The sequence below is a fragment of the Rhinolophus hipposideros genome (genome assembly GCF_964194185.1).
Source record: "Rhinolophus hipposideros genome assembly, chromosome: 14".
Classification (NCBI taxonomy): domain Eukaryota; kingdom Metazoa; phylum Chordata; class Mammalia; order Chiroptera; family Rhinolophidae; genus Rhinolophus; species Rhinolophus hipposideros.
The window spans coordinates 30,289,717-30,312,941 of NC_138060.1; the positions used below are offsets into that span (position 1 = coordinate 30,289,717).

Genomic DNA, 23,225 nt, shown 5'->3' on the forward strand with positions numbered 1-23,225 from the left:
TTGGTAAATATTAATAGATATAACCCATATAAACAAAAGATTTTTAGGATCCTTAAAATTTTTTAAGAGTATAAAGTGTCCTGAGACCAAAAGTTTGACAACTGCTGCTATAAATTAAAAATTTTAAAGTATATATTTTATATATATATAAGTGAAGAAGTAGATTATATATATATAAGTGAAGAAGTAGAAGAATTTATCTTGTGAATTCCTTTGCCTTAATGAGGATAATATGCATTTTGGTTTTTTGTTATTGGTTATTTTAGGTATGGGTTTGTTTTTTGTTTGTTTTTGATCTGTTTCTCCATCCAACTGTTTAGACTTGAAACTGTACAATTTAGCAAAGTAAAATCTGAATTGTTTTGAAGCCCTGTTAATGCACTGTTTTTAGTTAAGATCTCAAACATGTTTTATTTGGCATAGAAATTTAATGTTGTTGTTTTTTTAATGTTGTTTCTTCTTAGCCTCTACGACTTGATATCAAGAGAAAGCTAACTGCTCGATCTGATCGAGTTAAGAGTGTGGATTTGCACCCCACAGAGCCGTGGATGTTGGCGAGTCTTTACAACGGCAGTGTGTGCGTTTGGAATCATGAAACACAGGTAGGAATTTTTAAGGACTTTATTGGAAACACTGTGTTAGACTGTGTTTATAATGAGAGATAAGAAATATAACAGAGTCCAGTAGCTATATGCAGACTGCTTTCTCAAATTGCTACAAAGAATTTTCAATTAGAGGAACTAACATTTGTAAGGGAATATCTTGTGGGAGAAATTGTTCTGGACTTGTTATGTGCGCTATTTAAATGTTAAATTCTGATGTAGGCAGTATTAGCTTTTCTTTGAAATTAAAGAAACTAAAACCAATATAAAATCACTTGCTTTAGCTAAAGAATTTAATAGTACTTAATTTTCCATTCAGTGAATATTCTAACAATCTTAAGAATGGCATTTTTAATTTTACTTTTTTTCTAACTGCTCGACATAATGATACGCAGATAACTTTCAAATAGCCATACAAATTATAGATTATATCAGAGAAATATTTATAATAAGCTTTTGATTACACATATGAGAATATGCATTTTATACTTGCCTTAAATGCTTGGTTTGTTCTTTCATCTGAGTGAATAATATATCCTTCAAATTAGTTTATCTCATATTTTCCAGTCTTTTTTGACCATCCTTAATCTTTTTCTATCAAAGTATAGAACATATACCATACAGTTATGTGTCTGGTTATACAGTAATTATCCTCAACGTCCAAGGTTAATTATCCTCAACGTCCAGATAAATAAAATTCACATTTGAGGAATTTAAGATGGCAACAGTAGGCTTAGGGAGCCAAGGTCAGCAGTAAACCTAAAAATGCCATTACAGCCTTATATCACTATCCTGAAACAGTAATGACTGCACACTAAACCAAGACCTCATCAGTGACATTTTATACATATTAGCACTCTGTTCTCTGCTGTGTCCTAGGGTCTATAAACATTACCTGACATATAGTAAGTGCTTAATAATTATTTGTTAAATACTGAATAATAAACATTCCATTCTTACTATATCACTATTTCAGGATTTATGTTCTTTGCAGTTTCAAATCTTGACCTTGTGAATTCCTTTTTCCTTGATGCAGATAATATGCATTCCGTTTTTTTATTTTTGGTCTACTTCTCCATGCAAATGTTTAAAAGTTTTCTGATTTTATGCTTTACAGATACGTTGATGCCTCACCCACCACATTTCCTAATTCTTCCTAGGGACCCTCTCTATCATCTCCATTTAGCCATCTCTCAGCTCTGTCGATTCACTGTAGTATATTGTAGTATATTGTTTTCTGAGCATTTAAAATTTTGTTTTCTGTGTATACACAGCACATTACTTATTTATATATACACTGTAGTACATTCTAAAGCCCAGTGTACCTCCTTTATCTTTCTTTAGGTTTTACTGTAACATTACTTTGTCTGGGTCGTCTACTTTGCCTCGTTTTTCTCTTTTGTACCCTTCTGTCCCCTCCTGCAAGGCTGTCTGCTTGTACTTGCATAATTTATCTCATTGGAAATATCTTGTTTAATTTTCTTATTTCCCTCAAGGATGGAAGTTCAATGAGGGTAGGGATCATACTAGTCTTATTTCCCTTACTTGCCCCAAGTACGTACCTGGCAGTCAGGCTCACAGTAGAACAGTTGCTACTTAGTAAGTCTGTTGATGATTGATCGATTTTTGGTTCTCCCTGATTTTTTTTTTTTCCAATTACCAACAGGAGTTACTTGTCGTTCATGTATATCAAGAGCAAAATTCTTTAAAAAGGCAAAAAAGGTTTTTGGAATGAAATTCAAATGTACTTGAATTTCAAATAAGGGATATTATATACTCTTTAAGGTGGTGGTTACAATGGTTTAAAAATCAGTATGTTAGAAGTTGAAGCCATCCTGCTAATTAAATGATATGGGCAAGCCTTGTAAGCATGTGGAGGCTCAGTTTTCTTATTTGAAATGAAGATGATATTGTTTCCATCCCAACAGCACAGGATTGTCAAAAGGACCAAATCAAATTAGGTAAAACTGTATATGAGACCTATAAGCTGCCAGACGTGTGTTCATCATTATTTTCCTAACTTACATTGGGAGTTTACATGTTGAATGTGTAGTGTTTCCTCCTCTTTAGATTGTTTCTAGAGTATGGACACCATCTCTCATTTCATGTGTATCAGCCACAGCACTTAACATGGACCTGAACCATGACTGTTCTGTCACTACTTTATTTTTACTGCTCAGCAGATCCCTGGGTTGTTGGCTCCTCATGAGCTTTCATGAATCTGTCTGTCATCTTATAGATTGCAAGTTCTGTCTGTTCTCAGCGTCTATCACAATTAGCTGGCAGCTGTTGTGCAAGTTGGAGCGTATGTCCCCATTTATTCAGTATTTGTCTGAAGAATCTTCTCAAGCCAGAACTTCTCAACAGTTCTTATGAACCATTTGTATTCTTTTTATTTAGTGCACATGGCCAGTCAATCAGTAAGATTATAATGTTTTCATTACTCTATACAGAAAGATTGAAAAATGGTAGTTGATTGTTAGAATTTTAAGGAACCAGGATCAAAGTGGGAGAACACAGAAATGCATTCATCCCTGCCTTTTTTTTTTAAAGAGGGTCTCCTAGTTTTCTACCTTTATCCTGTGTATATTACTCCACTGTGAACAGTTGAAGGGATATCTAAATCACTGTGCTCTCATACTTCACTAAAAAAAGATAAAGAGCATTTGTATGGAAACATATGCTAAAGTGTGTAAGAGAATTGTATCGCTTTATGAGTTTATGAGTTCATGGGTTTAATTTTAAAAAGAAGAAACTAAGAGCTAATTCATTCAACAAATACTTATAATACTAGTTGTTTTCCAGCCACTGTTTTAGGCTCTGGGAATATAGTGATGAATAAGATTTCTGCATCAGGGAGCTTAGCAGGAAAGATTGACATTAAACATATAATTATGAAGGTGCTAAGTTATGAAGGGGGAGTATAAGGCTCTGTGGGTGGGTTTTCAGGCAGAGGGAACAGGAGCAAATGTAAGGTTGGGAGCAGCCATATGAGGCTAGAGAAGTAGAGAAGGGCTGGAGTGCAGAGGATCTGTAATTTCATCTTGTGGACATTTGCTTTCTTTTATCTTTTTTAAGTATTTTAATTTTGAATCTGTTAAAAAAATGGTCTGTTTTTTTCACTTGACTGTTGAGCTTTCATATTTTAGCCTGAGTATATTTTTAAATTAGAAGTGATCTAAATAATTCTATGTTTTAAATAGAATAGATTTTTTTCAATTATTTTCTCATAACTCAAAGTGTATATTCTTGTTAAATTTTAAAGACACTGGTGAAAACATTTGAAGTGTGTGATCTTCCTGTTCGAGCTGCAAAGTTTGTTGCAAGGAAGAATTGGGTTGTGACAGGAGCGGTAAGTAGTTACACGAATTTCTAATCTCATTTTCTGGATTGGTCGTGATTATATACACGAGTAGCAGAATTTTGATTCTTGATTTGTTTTGTTAATTAGTGTAATGTTTAGAAACATGAACTTTATACCTCGAGCCTATAGTATACGTTTTTGTGCATTGTACCTCATAACAGTAATGATGGCTTTTAAATTTCCATTTCTAGGATGACATGCAGATTAGAGTGTTCAATTACAATACTCTGGAGAGAGTTCATATGTTTGAAGCACACTCAGACTACATTCGCTGTATCGCCGTTCATCCCACCCAGCCTTTCATTCTAACTAGCAGCGGTAAGAGGTGACCCCTTTTGGTCATGTGCATCTCTTTGAGTAATTCATTTTCATTCAGTGAGACATGCAATTCTTTACTGCTGTTAACAAGTAGAGTTCTAATTCCAAGCAGCCTTAAACTATTTAAATCCATTAACTTGCTATCCATGCTGCTTGCTTTTGTATTTTAATGACATATCAACTCTACTTAGGATTTGTATAGCAATTGTCCCAATTCCCAAAGGTCTTCATGTGTCTGCTGAACACAAAGGTAATTTACATGCTAATGAGTGAGCTTTTGGCAGATTGCCACATACCCTAGACAGTTTTACCTTTGTACCAGACTAGTTTGCTCCTTGGTGTTATGTATAAAACAGTGGACCTTTTGGAGGGCAGTTAAGACAAGTTGCAGTGAACTGGCAATAGCTCTTCGAAACATTTTTAAGTTAAAACTTGAGAAGTAACTCAAAACCTCTTTAAACCAATCTTGTATTATTATTATAAGGCTTATTCCCTAAGTGGTCATTGCCGTCATTATTCAGTCACACTTTAATCAAAGTTGTATTACTCTTTTGTCATTCTGTAAAGCCCAGAGTCTTTCATAAATTTTTCCATGAAATTTTTATATTTGCTATTAGTAATTTATCTCCACTTTTCTGTAGAGTTAAGTTTATTCTTAGAATAAATAAGGACTTTGAAAAACCTATTCATTCTGATTGTATTTCTGTAAGTCATGGAATGTATGATTCGTGTTAGATTTGCTGCCTTAAAAGCAGAAAGACGTCTTAGTTCTGAATGACAGAAATAGGAATTGCAACTAACTTGAGACTTTCTTTTGGCCTAGATGACATGCTTATTAAGCTCTGGGACTGGGATAAAAAGTGGTCTTGCTCACAGGTGTTTGAGGGACACACCCATTATGTCATGCAGATTGTGATCAACCCCAAAGATAACAATCAGTTTGCCAGCGCATCTTTGGACAGGACCATCAAGGTAGGGTTCCCACCTCTTGTGTCAGGTATGATTGTTGGTGATACAGTTGTTTTAGGTATTTTACTACTGGTTGCCCAGTTATTTCCATCTTAGAAGTTTCTCTCAGAAGCTAATTTTTTTTAAATTTATTGGGGTGACAATTGTTAGTGAAATTACATAGGTTTCAGGTGTACAATTCTTTATTACATCATCTATAAATCCTATTGTGTGTTCACCACCCGGAGTCAGTTCTCCTTCCATCACCATTTATTTGTCACAAGCTCATTTTGAAGTCAAAATAGGACTTCTCGTTTTGACCTAGAAGGGATCTATTTAGAAAAACATTGTGGCAACTCTGTGTTCTTAGTTTTTTCCCATGTGGAAGCAATATGTTGGAAGACTTTTAAACCTCTGCAAACCCAGCATACGAAAAATGCCCATAAATTCTCTAGGTTAGTATTTCCTCTCCTTTCAGTGTGTACGTTGTTGACCTGTGCTGATTATTTATCTGTTTTATATTTAAATTTCATCTGCCTCCATTCTCTTTCCTTACTCCATTTTTCCATACTGCAGCCAGTTATCTTTCTATAACATGAATTCTATCTTATCAGTTGCCAACATAAGGATAAAGTCCAAAAGCCTTAGTGCAGAATACAAGGGTTTCCAAGACTAGCCTCAGCTAATATTATGAGATATGTCCTGTAATCCTGGTCTACTCACTATTCTCTAGATGTCATGAATGTTCACAGAATTATACCTTACTTAGCTGTTCCCTCTGCCTGCAGTACTCTTTATTCTCCCTTTCTGATTTATTTTCCTCTGCAGAATTACTCATCTTTCAAGGCTTAGCACAATTATTTACCCTGAGAAGCTCTCTTCAAACATCCATTTCACCTCCAGACAGATCCAGTCATGCTCATCCCATTCCCTCCATTGCTTTTTGCCTCTGTTACGCTTTCACATTGAATAATAATGTGTCTTTGGAAATCTTTATCCCCTGAAACATTGATGTTGGGGGCAGGAACTGTCACCCTTCTCCCCCAAACAGACACTCATTAGCAAGACGCACTGTGCCTCTCCAGTACCAGATGCTTCATACATGTCGTCGTGAATGCAGTCATATTCCTTTTTCCATTGCAGTATTTAAAATGCCTCTGTATGCATAGATTTAAAATTATATATTGCATTGACTTTTGATGACGTTATGCTTATAGCTATATAACATTTTTATTTTCCTTTAACTTATATAAAATGTTATGTGCTATTTGCCTGACAATTTAATTATTAAATGTTACATGTCTGAATATCTTAGGGATTTTTTCCTTTCATTGGATTATCTTTGCTTTTGACGTAGGTTGGAAACTTTGAAATTAGTTTTGAACTTTTTTCACTAAATTAGGTATATTTTGAGAATAAGAATCATCTCATCTTTGGTTGTACTAAAGTTTGTTGTATACAGTAGGTGGTAAACATTTGTCTACACATCTTTATACTTCCCACAGGGTATCCCATATAGTAGGCGCTCATTAAATATTTGTAAAGATAAAGCTCAGTACCAGTGCTATAGTAATGTTTGACTACTTTTCCATACTTTTAATTTTTTAGTTCAGGAGTAATGTTCTCCTTTCAATATAGCTTACTAAATCCACTCTCGTTAGCTTTATATTAAATCTCACATAAAATCATTTTCTACCCTTCAAGCAGTGTTTCACAAAGTGTAGCCTGTGGATCACCCGAGTGTCTGTTAAAAATCAGATTCCTAAGCTTCATTGTAGAGCCACAATCTGAATCACAGTCTCTGGGGGTTAAAGCCTGGAAATTGGCATTTTCAGATTATAAAATAGTGATTCTGCCCCCATGGAAATTCAGGTGAAAAACAATGTAGTTTCTCTCTCCTGGGCTTTCACATTTTATATAATATGTCAGAAGTGTGATAGAGCTGTCTTCTGAAAAGCAAGTCTGCTTACTGACTGGCAAATGCTGTTCTCTGAAGGTATGGCAGCTGGGCTCTTCCTCACCAAACTTCACTTTGGAGGGACATGAGAAAGGCGTCAATTGCATTGATTACTACAGTGGTGGCGACAAACCATACCTCATTTCAGGTGCCGATGACCGTCTGGTTAAAATATGGGACTATCAGGTATAGTTCTTTTGTAACCTTACTTGCCATATGTCAGACATGCTTCTTTTTCTTATAGGACAATTAAAATTTAGGTGGTTGAACTGTGTTCATAGCACAATAAACTTAAGGCCTCAGTACTTGCACCTAAAGTGTAGTCCCAGAATTCTCCATAAAAATGAAAAAAAAATAAAAAAAGCGTATCAAGGTTTTAAAAATAAAATAAAAATAATCATGTTTATTTTTCATTCAATAGTAGGAATTAAAAATTTTAACATTTTAATTAAAATGAATTGTTACCTCTTCTAGTATCCTCACTGGCAGGCTTCCATTTATATTTGAAAACTAGGTCAATGAATAATGTCATGACATAGCCATGGTACAAGCATTTTGATGCACAGATTCTTGTAAACCTAGTTATGAACTCTTCTTACTGTGCTTTTTATCTTCAAGATTTTGTTTAATTTTTTTGTTTCTCACATCAAATTTCCCCAAATAATTAATAAAGTGAGGCCTAGAAAACCAGTTTCACCCAGGAACTTACTCAAATTTGTATTTAAATACAGAATAAGAATATTAGACATTATCTTAGGAATTCAGGGGAAAAATACTTAGATGCAAACCAGAGATCTTTCGTTGGGGGGTGGTGGTGGTGGTGGTGGTGGTGGTGGTGGTGTGTGTGTGTGTGTCTTTAAATGTGATCTTTACATTTGCCTATATTATCAAATAATAAGAGGAAATATGTACACACAAGATAATTCTATTTCAAAATGTCTATTAAATATTATTTAGATTGTCATAACCATTATGATTTATAATGTATGTGTGCACTGGGAAAATTAAAGATGAGTTATTTGTTTTTCACTAATAAAAATGTTTTCTGGGTCTTGATTACAGAATAAAACATGTGTACAGACACTGGAAGGACATGCCCAAAATGTGTCTTGCGCCAGTTTTCATCCTGAGTTGCCAATCATCATCACAGGTTCAGAAGATGGTAAGTTGGAAATGTATGCTTACAATTACTAAGTAGATATTTAAGTCAGGTAGTGCCCTGCATTGTAATCGAAGGTTTCCACGGATTTTTAATATTTTTATTAGAGTACAATACTTAAGCTATAAAAGAGTAAATGGACATCATCATCATCATTCTAACGTGTTTTGACTCTGTTACTTAAATACGAGGACAGCCAAAAAAAGCCTAGAGAAAAACTGAAGAAGCCTGTGCTTTGGAGTCCAGAACCTGGAGTCAGATTCAGATTCTGCCACTTCATGGATGTGTGGTTGAGCAAATTATGAAATGGGATCAGACATAGCCACCTTACAGGGTTATAGTGAAAGGATGAAAAGAAATCACGTGTATTTAACACCTAGCACATAGTAGGTACTGTACCCAGGAAATCCTGTCATTAGTTCACACTTAAAATTACATTTCTTAGTTTTAGTTTCTTACAAAGTTTCTATTACTAATTTATTTATGTTGCTTTATAAGATCACTTATAGACTATAGGTTGCTTTATAAGATCACTTATAGACTATAGATTAAAAAAATAAGCTGCTAGGAAGTGTTTTCTATTTGAATATAAAGACTTTGGGAGCTGGTGTAAATTATTGTTGGCTGTTTAAATTAAAAGGAAATACTTCTTTTTAGGAACCGTGCGTATATGGCATTCAAGCACGTACCGCCTTGAAAGCACGCTGAATTATGGAATGGAGAGGGTGTGGTGCGTGGCCAGTCTGAGAGGGTCCAACAATGTTGCTCTGGGCTATGATGAAGGGAGTATCATTGTTAAGGTAATCTCTAATTATACTGGATGCAGGAGAAGCAATTTTCCATGTGTTTTAGTACAGTCATTTTCTAAGTCACCAGTTAGCTTTGTTAAACTGGCACTTTTTTCATTAAGCACAAGAGATTAAGCACTGGAGATTTGATTTGAAGCAAAAGAAAGGAACCGTCTGTTAAATGAAAATAGAAAATGTTAATTGTGTTGTGGTTTTGTTTTCCTTTTCATTGCTAAGAGCCATTTGTCATTCTTTCAGCTTGGTCGGGAGGAACCTGCGATGTCCATGGACGCCAATGGGAAGATAATTTGGGCCAAGCATTCAGAAGTGCAGCAGGCCAACCTAAAAGCCATGGGAGATGCTGAAATTAAAGATGGAGAAAGATTGCCACTGGCAGTAAAGGATATGGGCAGTTGTGAAATATACCCTCAGACTATTCAGCACAATCCTAATGGGCGGTAAGCTGGCACCAAAATCTCTCTGAGCTTCTGTGTACGTTAGCGTAGGGTTTGCATGTCCCCAGCATGTCCGCTGCTGCCAGATGGTGGGTAGTCCTCACGGAGCTTTTGTTCTGGCCTCACAGTCCTCAGCGCAGCCACGCCAGTCGATCAAGCTGGCCTGCGAGGTGAGGCGTATTTACCTTCCTGGCCTGGTCCCATGGCACAGTTTTTTTTGTTTTGTTTTTTGTTTTATACCATATTAAGATTGAGGAAATTTATTGTAGGTTGAGATTAAATAGTATGTTACCAGGTAAGAGAAAATTATCATCTTTTACATGTTTTTTCCCATAAAACTACTTCAAATAAGTAACCTAAGCATTACTCAAAATATGTTAATATTACACAAATTATTTGAATAACCATGGCACAGTTTTGAACAGTTAAATAGTTTGGGTTTATTCTTATTGCAGATGTGTTGGGTCTGTGTCCTTGTGCCCCTCCGAGGGCAAGGGTCACGTCTCATGCTGAGACTTAGTAGGTGTGCTCTCAGTGTTTGCTGACTCATTGCTCTTTAAGCAGAAAACCTGGCTCTAGCTATGTATCTTTTGAAAAAGTTTTGGGATTGGCAATAAATCTTTTTCTTCAATTTGAACCATCAGTTCTGTTCCTCCCTTAAGATTTATAAAGCACCACATATCTTGTGAGAGAAGAGTTGCTAGCATGATGAATTTAAGCCTGTGGAGCTTTAAAAATTATTTTACAATAGATCTGGGCACTTTCTGAGTGCCCAGATAATGCTGTTCTGAGTATTAAGGAAGATAAAGTATGTAAACCAAGTATGCTGCTTAGTTCAGTAAATGGTATTCATGATTATTTGTCATAAAATCTTTTTATGAAGATTAACACATATATTTTTCCCTTAATATCATAAAACACTTTTTTGCTTTGTTTTGCATTTCACCTTTGGCAATCCAATAGCAGCCAATAAAGTGTTCTAAATTAGATCTTTTAAAGAGGGTTACTTTATGTCTGTTGAGAAAATTTTGATTGCAACATTCTATTTTTACTCAATATTTAAGTGCTAAAATATCCTGTTTATTTTGACAAATTTAACAGTCATTGAAAACTGGAGTGAGATGTTTTTATTCATTTGAATGATCAGCCTTAAAATGATCCTAGTCTTGCAACAAGATAGGGCCTTCTGTGGGTATAAATGTAGTGAGCAAACTACTAGGCATCTTGGTGCTGAACAAATACTAGCCCGGTTAGGGGAATCCTCCCCCACACCCCCAGCCCTTCTCATTTTCCTGTCCTCAGTCGCCTTTGTTTATAAGAGAAAGCAACGCAGTAACATTTTCAGCAATAACCCCATCTTCATAATTTTCTTTTGGATTTTTGGATAGAATATTTACATCTATCTCTGTATTCAAAGAAATGTGTAACTTTAAAAGATATTAGGTTCAATTGTAGCAGTCAACTGAAATAACATTTGTGATCGGAAATATTATACCATAAATATGAATCATTGTTTCTTATGCATGTTGTTGGTCCTCTGTACTTCCCTCCCTGGCTTCTGTAATCTCTAGGTTTGTGGTGGTGTGTGGTGATGGCGAGTATATCATCTACACAGCAATGGCCCTGAGAAACAAGAGCTTTGGGTCGGCGCAGGAGTTTGCATGGGCCCATGATTCCTCAGAGTAAGTTTTGGCTGTGTGCTAGCCAGCCTGCACTGACTGCAAATGCATACGCCTGTGTTAAAGAGGTTCCTGATGCCCAATGTAGGCCATGTTTCTCCACGTTAAACACCAGTTCTCAGAGCTGTCTGTGGGAAGATCAGAGTCATAGACAGCTGTGCAGCATGAGCTGCCTTTGCCTTTTTACTATAGTCAGCACTGAGCTGGCTTGCTCAAATTAACCTAATAATCCCATTAAATGGGGGACCCAGCACCCATTTCCTTGATGGGAGCCCATGGCAGGGCCTGGTGCTTATAGGCTCAAGGCAGAGGAGGTCCTTAAGTCAGGTCCTTAGCAGGTGACCTGGTGTGACCCTGTGACCTGGAGTCCTGAGGTGCTAATGCCCCTTTATAAGTCGCTTGGGAGAAATGCTATAGTCTGATGTCATCTTGATGAGAGCTTCGTTGAGTCTTTATAAAACTCATTTTCTGTGATGTTACCCACCTCCCACTCTTTTTTTTTTTTTAAATTAAATTTCTGGGGTGACTATGGTTAGTAAAATTTTATAGGTTTCAAGCGTGCATTTCTGTAATACATCAGCTGTATATCGCATCGTGTGTTCACCATCCAGAGTCAGTCCTTCAATCACCATATATTTGATCTTTTCCCTCCTCTACCACCACCTCCCATTCTTAACAAATTCTGTCTGAATTCAGAATGTTCATAAAATGTTCTCATTAAAAACAGGAAACAACATTTAACTCTAAATTATTATAGCAGATAGTTGCCAACTGGTTCATTTTTCATTCCTGTTTGGTGCGTGTAAGACATTAGGGCTTTTGGTTTTTTTCAGACCTTACACTGAATTACGTCTTCACAGTTTTTTTGTTTTGTTTTCCCCATATTGTGTTGCCCCTGGTCCCAGCAGTGGGTAAGCTAAGCTTCAGTGTTGTGTAATCATTTTTTTTCTTAACACAAAGGTTTATTGAGAGGTAAGGAATTATTTTGATCTTTTCATAAATTTCCTAACTACGCTCATTCAGGCATAGTTCCGTATACTAACAGGTACTTTGTGATCATCTTAAGCAAAATCACAATTCATGAATTGCCTTACGTCTCTCAGCATACCTCTCCCTCTGCTTTGGTAGTTCCCTCTTTTCAGCCTTAGCCCTCCAAAACCCTTCTCTGCAACTTTTCTGTCTTGAGCAAAGCACATGTCAGTAAGTATTCCTGAATGTCCAGGAATGGCCACAGGCTCGCTCATTTTGTAAGGCAGATGCCCAAATATATGCAATTTTCTTAAAGTTGTTGCCAAACAAGGCTGACTAATGAGCCACTTACAAGTTTTGCTTAATTTTTTAGTATATGTGCTGCTGAAGCGAGCACAGTTTTGCTTAATTTTTTAAGCCACTTTTTTGAGGTATCATTTATATAAAATAAAAAGCACTATTTTAAGTGTGCATTTCAATGAATTTGAACCAATGTATACAAACTTGAACCACCAGCACAATCAAGATACAGAACATTTCTACCTCAAAAAAATTCCCGTGTTTCCCTTAACAGTCAGTACCCTGCCCCTGCTCCCTGGCCCCAGCAAATACTGATCTGCTTTTTTGTCACTTGTAGATTAGATTTGTCTTTAAAAAGACAAACACAGTTTCATATAAATGGAGTTGTACGGTATATACTCTTAATGTCTTGCTTAGCTCAGCATGTTTTTGATTGGTTCCCTTTTTTGCAGAGTAGTGTTCCATTGTATAAATATATTAGTCGGTTTACTCACTTACCTACTGATGGACGTTTGGATCTTTTTCAGGTCCTGAAATAATTTGTGAGCCCTAGTAATTTGTGTACTAATGTGCAACCCATTCATTATTTGTCCAACTCTAAGGAGTTCACTGATCTCTTAGGGAAAATATTGTTTCAGTGAATCTTCAAATATTTTATATTTCTGCATAATTCACTACTCATGTATTTGAAGATACATTTGGTGGAATTATGATTTAGTATATAATATACTGTATGCCTTCTATTTTTCCCCCAGATACGCAATAAGAGAAAGCAACAGTGTTGTAAAGATATTTAAGAACTTTAAGGAAAAGAAATCATTTAAACCAGATTTTGGAGCTGAAAGTGAGTGTTATTTATATGTGATACATTTTTAGAAGCTTTGTAATGGCTCAGAAAATATCTAAACAAAAACCTTTTTGTTCCTTTTAGGTATCTATGGAGGCTTCTTATTGGGAGTCAGGTCTGTAAATGGCTTAGCTTTCTATGACTGGGACAATACAGAACTCATACGCAGAATTGAAATTCAGCCCAAACATGTGAGTTCCCGCCACTGTTTTGGGAATGTGCATCTGTATAATGAGCTCTGGGTCCCTGAGACCAAGAAATGTCCTTGTACCCTACTGTCCCCGTTCCATGGTGTTGGACTCAGCACCATTTACCTCAGGATTGCTTACAAAATCAGAATTATGGAACTAAAATGAGGAAATAGATGTTGGCTATTTTGAAAAATATAAAGTTATACAAATGTCAAGTACTTTTCGTATTTGAAATGGCTTCTGACTGAGTAAAAAAAGCATGCTTTGAAGACAAGACTGAGAGTTCTTGATGTGGAAAGGCCTAAAAAGCTTCCACTCTGTTCAGAAAGCCTTTTTATACTTTAGCTGACAGTGGCTGTTTCAATTTTTGGTAACCATCTCCGGGACAAAATTTTCTGTTTTTAGAACTGCCTGCTTCTTTGACAACTTTCACCTTCAGGAAATTATCTTTGGAGACAAATCCACCTCCCTAGGGTCCTGGTTCTGTCTTCTCAGTGAGCAAAGGGGACAAAATTGTTTCCTAAGGGGTGAAAAAACTTTATAAAGCATAAGTATTCGTTTTATATATATACACACATATATATATATGTTTTCTATATGTACCAGATGTGTATATATATGCACACCTGGTACATATACATGTATATATACTGGGGGTGCCAAAAGTGTATACACATGACTTGTATTCATCTTTTGTTATCGCTATATGTTAAAATTTAATACAGTTTTTCCTTTTCTTAAAATGCGTATGCATTTATTTGCTCCCTCTGTAATGCATAGTATATAGTATCTGTGGTACTAAAATTTCATGGGTGGTTGATAACGGGGAAGAAAGGGGTGAGAAGTGCTGCTGGAGAGCAGTGAGGAACAAACAGGCTGCTGCTGCTCTGAGTTCCAGCACAGCTGGTGTGTGCTGGCAGCTCCCGGCCCTTCCTCCCTTAGAACAGCACTGCCCTTCCACCCTCCCAAATGTATGTCTCTGCACAGCGTGTTGTTAAGTACACGAGTCATCTTAATATAAGAAGATAAATCTTGTAAGAAACAAAGTGTATGCAGTTTATCACATCCACTGACATCCAAAATCATTTGTGTTTTTGTGTTTCCTGTTACAGATTTTCTGGTCTGACTCTGGAGAGCTAGTCTGTATTGCCACTGAGGAGTCATTTTTTATCCTTAAGTATTTGTCGGAAAAAGTCTTGGCTGCCCAGGAAACGCATGAGGGTGTTACTGAAGATGGCATTGAAGACGCCTTTGAGGTAATTACATCAGTACAACTTCAGCTTTGTTTTTAACTATATTCTTATAACAGAATGTCACTCATTTTAACATTTTATTATAAACTAGGTTTAGGAACCTAAGCATTTAAGGAATTATGGTAAAAATGTGAAAATTAAAATCATGGCTCAAAGATCAAGTGTGAAAGTATTTGTGTTTAAAAGAAATTTGTGCTTTGATTTTAGGAAATCTGTAGACTAACTTTGATATCTTTCAGTAAGGAAATTAAAAGGTATTTTGATCTTAAGACAGTTTGGCTAGAGTGACTTAAGTGAGCTTTCAGATAAATCATCCATTGTGGAGATGTCCTGGAAGATTTTATGAAACACTTATGCCAGTTTCATGTGTGCTAGAAGTTTAGATAAACATGTTTTTAGATCACAGCTTTAACACAATAGGATTTTACATTATAAAAAGTCATCCATGATTGTGTTCTTAAATGAAGAAACAAGATAGAAGTTCTAATGATAGACTTTTCTTTCTTGAAATATTAAAAGGATTTTGCTTTGCATTCTTCATTCTACCTTATCACCCTCAATTGTATTGTTTTTTGTTATGGATAGGATTTCTAATACTGCATAAATTAATAATAGAATTCCTTTCCTTCTTTTAGGTTCTTGGTGAGATTCAGGAAATTGTGAAAACAGGGCTGTGGGTAGGCGATTGCTTCATTTACACAAGTTCTGTGAACAGATTAAATTATTATGTCGGAGGAGAAATAGTCACCATTGCCCACTTGGACAGGTAACTGAGTATCATTTTGCTTTTGTCTTAAGCATCTTAAATTTAAAAATATACTGAAAGAGAGAATAAGAAAGAGGGAGAGAGAGAGAGAGATTATCTGCTGATTTGGGCTTACTTCTAAATTAATTTCTGTTCTAACACAGGACAATGTATCTCCTGGGCTATATTCCTAAGGACAACAGGCTTTACCTGGGGGATAAAGAACTGAACATCGTTAGCTACTCCCTGCTGGTTTCAGTGTTGGAATACCAGACGGCTGTAATGCGGAGGGACTTCAGCATGGCCGATAAGGTCCTTCCCACCATTCCAAAAGAACAGAGGACCCGAGTTGCACACTTTTTGGAAAAGCAGGTAAGAGCGTTTTGTTTATTTATCTTATTTTTGTGTGTTTTTTAACACTAGCAATTTGAAAGAATGTTAGTATGAGTTTGAAAAACTTAATTTCTTAATTGTCACCGATTTTCTTATGGCAGTGGTATCTCCTGTAAATTTAAGTCATTATACTCTTCCTTCTCCTTTCGCAGTACCCCAGAGCTTGGTACCCCCATTTAAATGTTAGAGATGATTTTTAGTCTTCCCTTTCTATAGACTTCTTTTCCATTCTATCAATAGTTTCGTTTCTGTCTGTGTTGCATTTTTGTCTATCCTAGCTGGCTTTGTTTGTTTGGTTTTTTGTAAAATACACACAACAAAATTTACCATTAGTGATATGCGTTTTTCACAATGTGGTGTTTTTAAATCAAAGTTACAGGTACATGAAGTATAAAGTTTTGTAAGGCTTAAGAAAAAAACAGTCCTCCCCGCTCATTTCTACACCCTAGAATTAATCATTTTTAATTCATTTTAGCTGACTCTCTTGGTATTTATTTCCACATTCTCAGTAACGTGCTTATATTGCTATTTCTCAGCTTTAGGCATTTCTTGTGATTTCCCACTCCATAGATGAGGCTTGATCTTTCACCTCCCCTGCTTCTACCACATACCTGCCACTTTTATTCCTTATCCTCGCAATATAATCGTATCATAATTTTGATTAGATCAGCATTCGATGGTTTAATCATGGCTCTGTAAACACTGTTCACCACTGACCTATGTGTATTACAGCTTTCCCTTCTTGCAGCTTTTTTTTTCCTGGAGTTAATAATTGTCTTTTTATTTTAAACTGCTTATTTTGTATCCACTTACGCTTATTCTCCCAACTCTGCTTGTTCTCCAGTTTTCCTTGAAATCTCCTTCCAAAATGTTTAGTCTGCTTCAGTCTGGTTTTTTTTGCTCTCATCAAGCATATCCCCCCTTCACCATCACACTGGGGCTCCCCCTTTGCCTTTCTGAGTTGGAGCTATTATTGCCTATATCCCGTCGCCCTTGGTTCACTCCCTCATTTGGCTGCGGCGTGTTCTTCAGTAGTTTCCTGAGATAAGGGTTATTAAGGGGAAGTAGATTGTTTTGTGATCTTGACTACCTGAAGGTGCCATTGTTCTACACTAAAACATATTGACCATTTAACTGGATATAGAATTCTAGGTTGGGGGTAATTTTTTCTCAAGAATTTAGAGACATTGTACTAGAACTAGCCTTCTAGCTTTTAGTTATTGTTCAAGTCTAAAGCCATTTGTATTCCTGATTCTTGGTACCTAATCTGTTTTTTCTCTCTTTTGGATCTTGTCCCTATTGTTCTGAGCTATCATGATGGTGGGCCTTGAAAGTGGTCAGTTATAATTCATTGCGCTGGGTATTAGATGAACTCTTTTCATTGGAAACGCATGTCCTTAATTTTTGAGTTTTTTAAAATCATTTCTCTGATGATTTCCTTCATTTTCTCTAGTCTCTCTTTGTGGAATTGTTATTCAAATGTTGGACCTCCTGCACTGGTTTTCTCTTTTTGTTCTTCTTGGACTTTTAAAACCTTGTTTATGGGTGAAAGTTTCTCCCATATGAATGATAAGAATGATAGTTTTTTGTTGTTGTTTTGAAGTTTTCTTTTCCCCCTACATAGTAGGCTTCCTTCACGTTGCAGTTATCGGTTCATTTTAATCTGTTTTTCCTGTTAGAGATTTTGCTCAGGTATCTGATGTTCCTTGGGCACTCATTTAAGAGTGGAGGTCTAAGGAGATCAAAAGGTGTTTTGAGTGTAGGTTTGTTGTGCATGGACTTACAATATGTGATGTGATTGGGGAACCTCAATGTCGGTATCTTCACATAATGAATTTAATAACTTCAGTTATTCATTTAATGAATTTACTGAACCTAACATTGTACCAGGCACCGTTCTAATTGGCATATATAGCCCTCATCGGCATTTTAGTATTTTTAAGTCATACCCCTTGGCATGGCTAAAGTTTACAGAGAAGTTCCCCCAATTACCATCATCCTGAGCACTAAGTAGAAAACAGCTTGGTGTCTCAGTGTTTAGTATTTCATTTAGTCTCAACATTCCATTCTCATAATCTCGTTTTCCTTTTGATACTCAGTACTCCTTCCTCCAGGTGTGCAAGGTATCCCTCAGACAGAGACCCTCTAGTTTCCCTCTCCAAAGAATGAACCTGTCTTCTGTGGGTGTCGAGGGGTGTGCGGGAGAGTAGGCACCTCGGATATCTGCTTCTCATGCAGACTTTCAGGCAGTTTCATTTATGTTTTTTTAAGTCTACTCTTCACGAGACACCTTTGGGGATTCTGAGGTGTGAATCAGCTTGTTTCTTCTACGCTGTTTTCACTCCCGATTCCGGATTAGTTTTATCTAGTGTTTTACCTGAATGTTTATACTCCACTTTTCCAGGTTCCAAAATTTTGCTATTAATGTCTCTTCTGCCTTTCTGTGTGTTCTTGGGAGTGTGTGTCTGAGAATAAGAATCCCATTAGTGTCGTTTCAGTGGGGATTTGGAGGAAAACAGAAGTGAGTGTATTGAGTCCACCTGATGTTATCTGCTTTGTCCTTGCCTATATGACTAGTTTCACAGATCTCCTGTCCTCCTAGATTTTATATTGTCTACATCAGTGCCAGGGAAGAGAAGGAGTAACGCAGGTTATTCAGAATGCCTTGTTTACAGTGTACTCGTGGGTGACTAGGGGGAGGGGCCGCTTGGGAAAGGAGCTAACTTAGAAATTACAGTAGTTGGTTTGAAGCCTGTTCCTGGTGAGTCTGGAGTAGTGGAGCAGGGGAAGGAATACTTGCCGATAAACTGGATGTGAGACTAACGATAAAGACATAGGTATGCCACCCAGTCAGGACCTGACAGCAAATGTTTGCTAAATGACCTACAGATGCTGGAAAAGCTGAAGGTTTTATGTTTGACTCCTTTTCTTTGAGGGACTGGCCTGGATGCTGGAAGGCCCAGCTTAGTGACTAGGTTAGGAACAGCTAGGTCTACATCAGTGTCCTTTTGTTTTCTTAATGACTCCTGTTCAACTTTCTAAAATACTTTTGGACATTTCTATTTACTTTCACATTTCTAATTTTACTAGTTGTTTTACTTGAGTTTATCTAGCATTGTTCAGCTTCCATCGCTTAGAAAACAGTAGGCATTGTGTGACTGAATTTTGTCTGCTGGGATTCTTATCAGTTAATGACTCCTTAATTTTCCTCTACTCATTGGAATATTTTGTTTTATGTTACTTTTGTTTAAGTAATGGGGTTTCTATGTCAGCAGCGTATTTTAGTTTGAGAGGGAAGTGATTTGCCCTGTGCATGTGTGTACACTTTTCTATACAGACCACACACATTTTTATATACATAAATACACACATACATATGTATTTTTGAATCTGTTTAGGGCTTCAAGCAGCAAGCTCTTACAGTATCCACAGACCCCGAGCATCGCTTTGAACTTGCTCTTCAGCTTGGAGAACTGAAAATTGCATACCAATTAGCAGTGGAAGCAGAGGTATGTACTCATAACTCGTGGAAAGGTAACCAGGTTCTTTTATGTGTTTAGTGTACTTGTAAGTCGTGTTATTCAAGTTTTATGAAGTGATTCATTTTGGTGAGTTTATTGCCTCTCTTTGGTCTTGTTAAAAAATGCAAGGAAAGGTTCTGACACTTTGGAAGTTATGTTAAGATCATCCAAATATGCAGCATTTTATTTGATTTCTGAGAAGCTACAAATGATAGATAATATTTATTGTTAAATATTTAAGGACATAAAAGTTTAATCTTAAAAAAACTGGTATTAAATCACTCGTTAAAATAATTGCTATCTAATTGTCTTAAAACTCCCATTAGATGGTTTTAGTTTTATTTTTGCTGTGTAATTACAAAATAAAAACATAATAGGTTGATGTTTATTCATGCATCATTAAAATTGATCTGTTTGAACTAATTTTGTATGTGTGAATAATTGCCATTTTCTTATACATTTTGTCATTCCATTTTATTTTGATAGAACCAGTACTTGAGTTGTACTTTATATATAGAGAGAGTTGTACGTAAAATATATATAGATTACCAGGGGTGCAAAAAAAATTTATACAAGTGGACACTTTGGTCAACGTTGTTCAAGCACTAGTTCACCGTAATCAGAAGTGTCTGGGCGCTGATGGTAACCAATTTGAGCACCTCTTGTAATTGCAGATGTCAAACATGACTTGTATTTATCTTTTGTTAATGAGTATACATTGGGTATTACAATTTTAAGTTTTTTCCTTTCTTAAAATGTGTATACATTTTTTTGTCTCCCATTGTCAGCACAGTAATATAGGTTAATAGAATAATGTTGATGTTAGAAATTTAAATATTCCCCAAAATATTTTAACTTGGAAACTCTCTTCATACAGTCAGAACAGAAGTGGAAACAACTTGCTGAACTCGCCATTAGTAAATGTCAGTTTGGCCTAGCCCAGGAGTGCCTGCACCACGCACAGGATTATGGGGGGCTGCTGCTTTTGGCCACTGCCTCTGGAAATGCTAGTATGGTCAACAAGCTAGCAGAGGGTGCGGAGCGAGATGGCAAGAATAACGTGGCGTTCATGAGCTACTTCTTACAGGGCAAGTAAGTATTAATCCAGGCTCTAAAAGAAGTGGGCATGGCAGTTAAAAGCACTTACTTCTGCACTGACTTTGAGGGTGGTTTTTGGAGAAGAATGTGAAGAATGAACCCTTGAGTTTGAACTAATGCCTGGCCGAATGGTATTCCTCGTGGGGACAGTCAGAGATAGTGCTCCCTGAAGTACTGGGGTTTTTGTGTCAGTGGGGCATTTCTAGTTTGAGAGGGAAATGATTTGCTTTTAGATTCTTCTCAGGTGGCACTCACCTTTAGTAAAGGATGCTCTTAGCACACTTGGTCTGAATGTTGGAGGAAAATTAGTCTGGGGGGCTCAACGTGGAGACATTTCTCAATTGCCCTGACACTGATTTTATGATGGCAGGTTATGTACTGCTCCAGCTGGTACCTGAATGGCAGGTGATTTTACCCAAATTGGGTAATTCTGATCTGTTCATGGCAAGAATAAAGGGGGATGAAGATGCCAGTTACTTTTAGATTTGAATGCAACTATAAAGCATAAAAAAAGTTGTTTTGAAAAGTCTAGCAGTTAGTACAAACCACATGATTTCGGCTTTGACCATGTTATGAAATAAAACTCAAAAATATTCACTAACCTTGCCCTACATGCTAACTTTTTAAACCCCACACTTTATCATGAAAACTTTATTATAAAACTTGGGATATATCCCAATGTATGTATTTATGCTTTTATGTTTATAATATTTATATATATCATACATGTTTATAAACTTATGTACCTTGTAAGAAGAGGTCCACTATTCTTTACCCATAATTCAAAATCCAAAAATATTCTGAAAATAGTTTTTTATAACTTTTATGAGGGCAAAACCTGACCTAAAGTACTACCATGTCTCCCTAAAAATAAGAACTAGCTGGACAATCAGCTCTAATGTGTCTTTTGGAGAAAAAAAATATAAGACCAGGTCTTATATTTTTAGTAAATTAAATTTATAGTAAAATAAGACCGGGTCTTATATTAATTTTTGCTCCAAAAGATGCATTAGAGCTGATTGTCCACTTAGGTCTTATTTTCAGGGAAAGACGGTATTAGTTGTCTTTCTGCCACTTGGTATGTTTTATCACATTTAGCATTTATGTGTTATTGCAGAATATTAATGCTTGTGTTAATGCAGAATATTAATGTTTTTATTTGATGCTGATGATGTTAGGTGAAGTGTTACCTTTCTAAAATTCAAGAAATTCTGAATTCTAAAATACATTATCCTCTTTATCAAAAAATCAAAAAAAATAAAATAAAATTAAAATGAAAAACGACACTTGGGTATTTTCTACTGGATTGTCCAGCACAGCCCATATTGGAGACACTGCCCTCGACATTGCCACTTGTGAACCTGTTTTGTTCCCATGTATCCTGAAGCTTTTAAAAGAATGATGCTCCCTTAACTTGTCTTGAAAAGCCCCTTTAGATTCCTCTTAGGAGTTAAAATAAGTTAGAGGTTGAAAATGGTCACAAAAGTTGTCTTATCCTTCACACTCCTGGAGCCTATTGATTATGTAATACACTGGTGGTGACAAGTTGATGGTTCAGTGACAGAAATGAGGTATATGTGTGGAAATTGAGGAGGGAATGCTGACTTTGCAACACTAAATCCACATTTCTTTAATGTGTTAAGTGCCAGTGTTAATAGCATTTATTCTTGGAAACAGTGTCTCTCCTTTTTAATCTTTAGGCTCGATGCTTGCCTGGAGCTCTTGATTAGAACTGGACGACTTCCAGAAGCTGCCTTCTTGGCGCGGACTTACTTACCCAGTCAGGTTTCAAGGTACAGACTTAATTTTAGGAAGAAATGTTTCAAATAAAAACAGCACACTTATTCAGTCTCCCTTTGCTTCCATATCTGTACTAGGGTGGTGAAACTCTGGAGAGAAAATCTCTCAAAAGTCAATCAGAAAGCAGCGGAATCCCTTGCTGATCCAACAGAGTATGAAAACCTTTTCCCTGGACTAAAAGAAGCCTTTGTTGTGGAAGAATGGCTGAAGGAAACACATGCTGATCTGTGGCCAGCCAAACAATACCCACTTGTCACGGTGCGTGGCCGGTGCCAGGCCTCATTTAGTGTGACTGCAGGGCAGCAGTGCATTCATGACTTAAATTTTTGAACTGTACCACATTATTGTCGCATTAAGAGCTAAGATCTGGGATTTAGACCAAATTTATAGATGAATTATGACTTCAAAATATTTCATTTCATTCCTGGTTTATTCCCTAATAGCCAAATGAAGAAAGAAATGTTATGGAAGAGGCAAAAGGCTTTCAGCCCTCAAAGTCTGCACAACAGGTCAGTAGAATACTTACTACATGAGATAATCTGGTTGAGATTTATTGATTTTAAGTACCATCTCCCGCTTCCTAATCCTGATTACCCTTGCCTTGGGGAAAACTTCAAAATCCTGAACACATTCCTTTGTTTTTCTGTGTATCTCCACTTGGGCTTTCAGGATCTTGATGAGAAACCTGCTTCTCCTACTCCAGTTATCATGGCCTCCCACACAGCCAACAAAGAAGAAAAGGTATGGCCACCACTCCCAAACTTCCCACTGGAAAGTCAGCCTTACCCCTCCCTCACTGTGTCTGCAGGATGTGCAGGCCTCCGCATTTTACAGGACG

The 23,225-nt window shown here is 36.5% G+C and overlaps 1 protein-coding gene across 1 annotated transcript in view; it reads left to right on the forward strand.

Moving 5' to 3' along the window:
- Positions 1-23,225, forward strand: part of COPB2 (COPI coat complex subunit beta 2) — a 30,322-nt gene that overhangs the window by 6,279 nt on the left and 818 nt on the right. Inside the window, exons 2-21 of the mRNA XM_081072780.1 lie at positions 465-602; positions 3,868-3,954; positions 4,158-4,284; positions 5,108-5,256; positions 7,229-7,375; positions 8,252-8,351; positions 9,006-9,148; positions 9,395-9,594; positions 11,163-11,273; positions 13,295-13,383; positions 13,471-13,577; positions 14,690-14,833; positions 15,466-15,596; positions 15,740-15,947; positions 19,367-19,477; positions 20,367-20,581; positions 22,288-22,380; positions 22,465-22,645; positions 22,831-22,896; positions 23,057-23,128. Of these exons, the coding sequence (XP_080928906.1) occupies positions 465-602; positions 3,868-3,954; positions 4,158-4,284; positions 5,108-5,256; positions 7,229-7,375; positions 8,252-8,351; positions 9,006-9,148; positions 9,395-9,594; positions 11,163-11,273; positions 13,295-13,383; positions 13,471-13,577; positions 14,690-14,833; positions 15,466-15,596; positions 15,740-15,947; positions 19,367-19,477; positions 20,367-20,581; positions 22,288-22,380; positions 22,465-22,645; positions 22,831-22,896; positions 23,057-23,128 (2,619 nt within the window). The remainder of the gene's footprint in view (positions 1-464; positions 603-3,867; positions 3,955-4,157; positions 4,285-5,107; positions 5,257-7,228; positions 7,376-8,251; positions 8,352-9,005; positions 9,149-9,394; positions 9,595-11,162; positions 11,274-13,294; positions 13,384-13,470; positions 13,578-14,689; positions 14,834-15,465; positions 15,597-15,739; positions 15,948-19,366; positions 19,478-20,366; positions 20,582-22,287; positions 22,381-22,464; positions 22,646-22,830; positions 22,897-23,056; positions 23,129-23,225) is intronic.